General features: G+C 35.1%; 1 protein-coding gene across 1 annotated transcript; it reads right to left on the bottom strand.

Annotated features, from left to right (window-relative positions):
• Positions 1 to 2597: 2597 nt before the first annotated feature.
• Positions 2598 to 3053, bottom strand: LOC131860080 (UDP-glycosyltransferase 79A2-like). Its single transcript, XM_059214444.1, has one exon. It carries the CDS (start codon positions 3051 to 3053, stop codon positions 2598 to 2600), a length of 456 nt encoding a protein of 151 aa, XP_059070427.1.
• Between the last annotated feature and the right edge of the window lie 5991 nt (positions 3054 to 9044).

Here is a 9044-nt window from a genome sequence, read left to right as displayed (position 1 = left end):
CCAAAGCTTCATATTCTGCTATATTATTGGTGCATGGAAAGCTTAATTTGTATGGTTTTGTAATTGTATGACCTTGTGGTGTGATGAATAGAATACCTGCTCCTGATCCATGTTGTGTATATTTATTGATGCCTGCTCTTGGAATGATATTGGGGTGATGTATTGTAAGATATGGATCAAAGCCTGGAATGTCTGTATATGACCAGGTAAATTGATTTGCCATCATTTGAAGGGTTCCAAATATTGTTTCCTTGCTAGTTCTGATAGAGAAGTTGCTAGATATAGATCAATTATGCTAATGGTAATTGCCTCTATTGGTTCAATCAAAATAGATGACCTTTCTTGATAGAATTCAGGTAAAGTGTCAAATCTCCCATCTTCTGGCAACCCAAGGAGGTTTTCACCATTAGATGCATCCTTTATTTTTACTTTTTCTTGGTCTAATGTTGCCAATAAATGGTTTTAAGCATTAGGTCTGATATTGTTTTCTTGATTTTCACTTTTACGACTAGGAGATTTGGCACCCCCTTGATTCGAAGATACGTTAGCAGAATCCCTGGTGAAAGTTGTTATGAGTTTGATTTCATTAAGATATAAGGATATGGCATGGTCATTAGGAAAGGTATCAATGGTGGTATGTCCTTCATTTTCCTAATCCATTGGTTCGGGAGGGATTAAGGATAAAGGATCTTCAAGTTGAATTATTTCAAAGATATTAGGGTTATTATAGAAATGTCAGAATTTTCAATATGTATTTCCATGTCTAGAACGATACTCTTGTCAGAATGACCTTTCATAACTAGCTCCTGACTGTCCTCGATTAAGTCCAAGACAACCGAATGTGATCCTGATTCAAGTGGGCTAGTTCCTAATGTTTGTCCTGCATACGCATGAGCTAGATCGACATCTACATCTTCTTCTTCCCTTTCAATTTCAATTTGATCTGGTTTGTTTTTCTATGATAGCAAATATTCTCTAGTCTCTTGATCTCTTAGCTATATTTTTTTCCATGTTTGTCAAAATTGATACAATGGATTGTTCCTTGGATTGTGTGCTTGAAGATGCTACCTCTTGGTATGTCAAATAATGACTTCTTGTGCTAGTTTTAGATTTCTACAACACTGCAATGGATTTTAGTTTGCTGTGATCGTAATTTGCTACCTATTGTAGGGAAAATTCAGGCACTGATGACATGTTGATGGAATAGTCTATATGTCATGTATCCATGGTCCTCCCAAGAGTAGATTGTATGGTAAGTCCAAGTCAAAAACTTGGCATGCTATGTCTTTCAAAAAGGGTCCCACGCTGAGGGGTAATATCATAATTCCTTTAGAGGAATGCTCTTCTTCATCATATGCTTTGATTTTTATCTTTTTCTGGGGATCAACTGTATCTTCAAAATAACCTAGAGCATGGACAGGACTCAAAGAGTAAATGTTTAAGACAACTCCCCCATCTATTAGGACACATTTAACAAGTGTTCTATGAATTAGGACTTCAATTTTCAAGGGAGCATTATGGGGATGTTGCAAGGAATCAATACTTGGATATGAAGGAGATGAAATTTGAATAGGATCCTCTAAAATATGTTTGATGGGTATATTTTTTGGTCATGATGCTATGGAAGGTTCTTGCAAGATTTCAAGAGGTGTACAAATAGATTCCTTTGGAGAGTCAATTTTCTTATGGGGGGATGAACCTTTGCTAGACATAGGTGTATGATTTTGATCTTCTTTAGCAAAATCCTTTAGGGATCTCTTTAACAGTTGCATAAAAGAGCCACCTTTCTTTGGAGACATATTTGAATCCTTATGAGATTTTGACATAGTTGGATTTTGATTTTGGACTTGTTTGATTGCTCTGATATGTTGGCTTGTTATGTCTTCTTGTATTTTGCTTTGGTATGCCTTGTTTCTATGATCTTCAACTATTTTGAATGTTTTGAATTTTGTCTCGATGATCTTTGATCTCTGAGCCCTAGTTAAAACTGGCATACACGTGTTAGATATTGTGCTAGGATTCGATTGTCCAAAATTTGTTTTGATAAGTGATCAAATGTCATTATAAATGTGCAATTGAGGTGCCCACTCTATAACCATGAGTCCTCTACCATGGTTGCGATCCTCAGACACCCTGTGCAACTCAGCCCCTGCGTGGCCAAAAAGAACTAACAGGAACGAAATTTCACTTTCCACCATCCCCAACAGGAGAGCAATGAGATCTTGGGCGGTGAGAGGGTATTCACTACCAAAGCACGCAAACATGACAGAATGAGCAGGTTACCTATCCAGTCAGGCCAAGCAACAGTCTGCATTAGGGCGAGGTGGCAGGCTGTGCATGGAAATCCCCATGGGAAACATGAACCACCCGGTGCTTCTTTCAAAATAGTCCACAAATTTGCTTTCCAACTCTTAGTAAGTATTGCTAAGCATTACCCAGCTTTCCTCCACAGAGATAGAAAGGCGATTAATGACAGTGAAGCCCTTACTTTCCATCTAGTGTTCAAAGTTTTGCAAGTGGACGACCAATGGGGGGAATCTAGGTAGTGGTACAGTCAGATCCTCGGTCGTTGGGATATCGAGTAGTCGTTGCCTATGTTATCCTTTCGCAAAACTCATGGCTGCAATGTCAAATGCTATGAAATTTATTGTGGGAACACCCATTTTGTTAGCAACCCAAGAAGTCCACCATAGTGTTGCATCAAATATGACGAAATCTGGCGAAAGCAGTTTCAACAGCGCTCCAAAGGGCTGCTCACAAAGATCTATCTCTTGGAAGAGAAGTGGCACTAAGTCAGTTCTTCCTATCTTGGATAAACCTATCATGGACTCAACACCTGCAGGCAGACCATCCACGAATGGCAATTGGAGCTCCACTAACTCAATTCTAGGCACTATCTTCTTTTTAATCCATTCAATGTTAACCAGAGTTGAGAAGAACAAAATTCTGTGGCCAGAAGTGAGGATGCTCTTGGCTAGGTTTAGAAAGGGTGTTATATGGCCTTGTGCAAACCAAGGGAACATCACCACATGAAGCTGCCTATCATCTGCCATTGTCTACGATTAAAACTATTCACGACAATCAATTGCTTTATAATACGTCATTTAAGGAGAAAGAGAAACCCTCGTGTTTGAAAAGAGTAATTTTTGACTGACTGTTATTCAATTGAAATGTTTTTTTGGTATTTCTTAGGTTGAATAGTAGATAATAACATCTTAGATTAATAAATATTAATAAATTACATATCAGCAATGCTTTTGTTTTCTGTTGTGACCAATATTCTCTTATGTTCTAAAGCATTTTGTTTTTAATCAATCATATAAGGAGAAAAGGAAACTCTAGTTTTTTTTAGTATTTTAATAATCTTTGACTGACAACTATTTGATTGAAAGGTTTTTATGTACTTGAAATTGAATGGTAGATAGCTTACATGATAATAACATTATAATAATCATTAATGTGTATTGTTTGAATACAACACAACTAATCATGTTTTTTTAACATATTTATAAAAATTAAAGCTTTTCAATATTTTTTGACTTTTCCAATCCTTCATTTAAGAAGAAAGAGAAACCCTCATGTTTCTCATGTTTTACTGACTTCTATTCAATTGAAATATTTTTTAGTATCTCTTACACTGGATGCTAGATAAATTATCTAATAACATCTCAGATTAATAAATATTAATAAACATATCAGTAATGTCTTTGTTTTCTATTGTGATAACTATTGAGAAAAGGAAACTTTAATTTTTTTGAGTATTTTAATAACCTTTGACCGACTGCTATTCGATTGAAAGGTTTTTGTATACTTGAAATTGAATGGTAGATAGCTTACATGATAATAACATTATAATAATCATTAATGTGTCTTGTTTGAATACAACACAACAAATCATGTTTTTTTAACATATGCATAAAAATTAAAGTTTTTCAATATTTTTCGACTTTTCCAATCCTTCATTTAAGAAGAAAGAGAAACCGTCATGTTTCTCATGTTTGACTAATTGCTATTCAATTGAAATGTTTTTTAGTATCTCTTAGACTGGATGCTAGATAAGTTATCTAATAACATCTCATATTAATAAATATTAATAAACATATCAGTAATTGATAAGCCTTGATTTAAAATAACAAGTAATCAAGAAAATGTGGAGAAAGTGACTAGACAAAGGCATTAGAGCACAGCAACTAATGTCATATATTGGATAAAAATGCCAAATGGGAAGAAATGGTGTGTTTATCTACGGCATATACACTAGAGAGAAATTGATTCAATTTATCTAGATTTGTTACAAAATTTTTATATTATACCAACTATCGTGCTTGTGAAGTGTGGTACCTGTAGCTACAACACAAAACACTCAATAGATCATTACAAGCATGGTTAGCAAATGAAAGATAAAACCATGACAAAGTGACCTATTGCCTCCTAAGAGATGCAAGTATGGATTTTCTCTTAGATCTGGATAAGTAATCCCAGTGACTTGACTACACCTAGATGGAGGATTTGAAATGATAATGATATGCAAAGATGAGATTGATCCAAGAGACTAATTAAGCTAATGATATGCATGATTAAGCTATGATGATGATGTAATTAATCTATGATGATTATACAATTAAGCTAGAAAAGAGATTTATTAAGCTACATGAATCAACAATTATGCTAGAAAAATGATCAAATCAAACTAGATCTAAGATGCAATTTCCCATAACAATGATGCTCAAATGATATGCCTATAATGGATATGCCTATAGTAACACTTCCTAAATTGCAAATGAAATGGGATCCTTTGTGGTCCAAAATAGGGGATATTTATAAGATTTCCAATGCTAGGGGTGAGGTGGCAGGAATCAACGGTCAAGATTGAGTTTGAAGATATCAAGGGTGAAATTGGAGGTGGTTGGAGGAAGAGACACTTGTCATCTCTGCGGTGACAAGTGTCAAGGAAACTTGCTTATGAGAGCACAAGTGTCCATAGGAGGAGACATGTGACCAAAGTTCCACGTGTCTCAAGGTGAAAATACCCACACTATAGGAGGTTAGGATGCAGAAGATAGGATATGGTTAGTTAAACCCAAGGTTAGGTGGAATGAGTTAGGTTAGAGGGATGGTTAGGTTAGGTGGTTAGAAGTTAAGAGTCAAGTGGGGAATTTGAATTTAAAAATTCAAATGATAGGAAAAGATTAATTAATTCTCAACAACTCGTAAATTGATTTGTTTTAATTAAATAGAAGATTAGAAGAATTGATTTAAATGGGGGAGAATTGATTAATTTGAATTAATTAATCAAAGGGGACTATTGAAATGAACCCATTAAATAAATCCTTAGATTTATTAACAAATAGATGAAAGGGAGAATTTAGTCAAATTTCTAATGAATTCAATTAAATTAGGGAGGGGGATTAATTAAATGCATGCTTATTTAATTAATTATCTTCAGAGCATTTTTAGGTGTATACATTTTTCTGCTCTTTGAAGCGACGTGTGATCACGCATTGATTTAAAGAATAATATCATTTTGATGATGATATTGGTTCTATAGGATGCCCCAACTATTGATTGATGAATTGCGTTACAATGATGCCCCCTCGGGAGATCGATTGAGATAATTGACATTTGGCATTTTTTGATTTTTTTGCAATTGATTTCCCAATTAGATGATCTGATTTCTACAACTGTGGTTGATGAAAGTGCGAGTTCTATGATCATGGTGAAGTGGTTCTTGATGTGATGATTGATAAAGTTTGATTGAGTGATTAGATTGATATGATCGAGATGTATTCTGGTTTCAAGAATGATATAGCCTATATAAGGCATGATCAGAATGTCTGATTTTAGGAAAGATACATCCGGTATAAGACATGATAAAATAGATGAGATGTGATTGATTGATAGATTTGAAAATTTTGATTGGATAAAGAACTGACAGTTTGTTGATACTAAGTTGCAGGAAGATTCAGATATGCTGATGTTGGTTCTATTGAGGGGAGAAATATAAGATTTTTGCTGAGTTGATAATATCTAGATAGAGATGAATCATTAGTTTGATTGCGTATACACTTCTGATGATACCTTGATGATTCTTGCGATAGATTTAACCTTGGATAAAATGAGCATGTGGGATCCCATGCAAGAATGAAATGCAAGCTAAATGCAAATGCCAATGCAAAGATACGACTAGACCAGTCACTGGGTTATTGCATTTTGTCATCATTGAGCTTTTTTAAATGTGGGAAGTAAGTGCAAACATTGATGGTATAATTAAACCATAATGACCTAAGCATGACTTTCTTGGATTTTGATATGGCAAGTTAGCACAAGCATCGCGGTATAATTGAACCAAGATGACCTGAGTGTTGCTTGTGTAAAATAGGCAGTATTAACCATTTCAATATGCAAATCGGAAATGTCTTCGATGATACTTTGACGATCATGTTCTGAGACAAATTTTCACATATTAATGATTAGTTTACAGACAGTAGACAATAAGAATATCATATTCCTTCCTCGTTCCTCTAGTCAAAGACATCCTGGAGTAACTCAGAAATCATGATAGTGAAAATCAAGATAGAAAAGTTGAAAAATCATGCTAAAATCATTATCCATTTAAAAGTGTGTGATGTGCTTAAACTGACTTTGTGATAGTTTGATCATTGATAATTTGATCTCGTGTTCAATGTTGTGTCTGTCATAGTTTTTGCTTGATAAGAGTTGCCTAACTATTGTTCTTCCTATTTGATTAAGTTCAAAATGATAAAAAAAAATTGCCCCCAGCTAGGTGTAGGATTTTACCCCAAGCCTAGAAACAAATTTCGTATGATATACCCAATGATCCAAACCATGGCGAGAAGCCACCTGAGATGCCTGCATATGTAAAAGGCTTTATTATGGATATGAACAACGCTGGATGAATGCAAGCAAAAGGATGCATGAACTAATAGATGGAAGAGCTAGCTGACAGATAGCGCATGTTTTCCAAGTTTTCACCATCTATTTTTATTGCACTTTTTCTCATATTTGATTTTTTTGGATTTTCTGCTTTTTCACTATTTTTGAATTTTTTGCTTTTTCACTGTTTTTCGATTTTCTACTCTTTCACACATAAAACTTCTTCAAATGCATGCTATTGATGCGTTCATTGAGCTGATCTCTTTCTTGTGTTGATAACTAATATGCTTTTGACCTAAATACTGTTGTGACCACAAACAAACCTAACCGGTTTGGTTGAAACTTTCCATTCTTTTCTCGATCTAATTGGTTTCATGGATTTTCTTTTAGTACTAGTTCCCCAACTTGAAAGACTCATGGTTTAACCCTGTGATTATAACTTCAGCAAATACTTTGCTGATATACCTTTAAATGATCAAAGGAATTTTGTCTTCATTCATGGATTGATTCTAACTCCTGCAATCTAGATACTCAATATTCTTCATTTGGAATAAGACCTTTTAATGATACTCATAGAGAAGGTATCTCTACTTCTATTGGCAGTATTCCTTCTAATCCATAGAGAAGAGAGAAAGGTGTGGCACCTATTGGTGTGTGGATACTAGTATAGTATGCCCATAGAGCAGTGTTTAATTGAATATGCCAATCTCTTCCAGCATCATTCACTGTCTTTTTTAGGATTTTCAAAATATTTTTGTTTGATTCTTCTCCTTACCCATTCCCTTGTTGGTGCAGGAGCACCTAGGAATTAGGCTCATAGTCCTTATCCATTTTTGGCTTGTACAGACCTTATCCAAGTTAGGTTCCTACAAAGGACTCTAGGTGGGTCCAATTTGAGTGTGTGATGTTGGTTTTGAGTCAAGTGTAGGCCTAGTTGAGTTGGTTTTCTTCCTAGGTTTGCATTTTTGTGCATAGGTAGTAGTTTGAGTAGGAAATTGACCTTCTTGATGGTCAAAAGTCATAACAATTGGTGTGAGAATGAGAGAGTTTTAGTATGGTCTTGGGAATTCTTAAAAATTCATGAGTAATGACTTAAAATATGTTTTATAGGTTGTCATAGCAAAAAGTGAAAAGTTGTAAAAGTTGTCATGACAAATTTTGTCCTAAAATGCTTAGCGATGGAGTTAGGGATAACACAACTCCCTAGAATGCCTTGAAATGTGGGGAGGACTATAATAACATCCTCTTGTATGGTTACCAAGGTTGGATGTTTGTTTTGGTATGATCAACAATCTAAAACTACTCAGTTTTGGACTGTTATCACTATTTTTTTGGCTTCTTTTGCTTACTATGTGAATACAAATGGATTCAATTCATTGATAAAGTTATGGATTGAGCTTATCTGGTGTGTTTTAGAGTCACTTGTTTCATTTCAAGCTTTTTAGATAGTGTGTTGGTGTTTTCATAGTTTTGTTTTCACACAACCAGTTTTAGCTTGTATATAGCAATTTTATGTAAAATGGTTGCCCCATAGAATCTCTTCGTGCTACCATCACGGCCTATTGGGACATGGAAGGAAACCACCTTTACAATATACATATGTTGAGAGAAGTTCTAGAAGTGGTGTTTGATATGGCTACCACCTTGTTCTAGGTGAGTCCAGGAGCAACACGACTAGAGAAGACAAGGTGAAATTTGAGTGCATAGTGCAGAGGTGAACACCAAACCACAAATAAATCATTTGGAGGAGTCCATGAAATCCACAAAAATGTTAGATATCAAGGAGAATACTTTACAAGACATTTTGATGTGCATTTCACAAACTTGACAAGTCATTGCTGGTTAGGAGGCCTAGAAACCCTTGAAAACCCTCAATTTTTGGGTTAGGGCATTGCACAAAGAGTTGGGAAACCAAAACCACCAAAATCACTTGGGGTTAGGTGGGTGTTTGAAGAAAACCAACCTTGTTGTAGGGTCTTTTGGACTGATTTCCTCTAAACCCTCAAAAATCAAATTTTGGAGGCCTAATAGGGGCTCATTCCTTGTAGCCCTTTTCTAGGCAAAATGGTGAAATCGGTAAGAAGAATAAAGGAAGCAAACCACAAATGGACCCAAATGGAATTAATTTCATTTTGAAAGCCACCTCCACA

The sequence above is a fragment of the Cryptomeria japonica genome, chromosome 11 (assembly GCF_030272615.1).
Source record: "Cryptomeria japonica chromosome 11, Sugi_1.0, whole genome shotgun sequence".
Classification (NCBI taxonomy): Eukaryota; Viridiplantae; Streptophyta; class Pinopsida; order Cupressales; family Cupressaceae; genus Cryptomeria; species Cryptomeria japonica.
The sequence above is the reverse complement of the archived record's forward strand: the minus strand, read 5'-3'. Positions and strand labels throughout refer to the sequence as shown.

Coding starts and splice junctions, on each gene's coding strand:
- LOC131860080 (XM_059214444.1), bottom strand. CDS start 3,053: ATGGCAGATGATAGGCAGCTTCATGTGGTGATGTTCCCTTGGTTTGCA.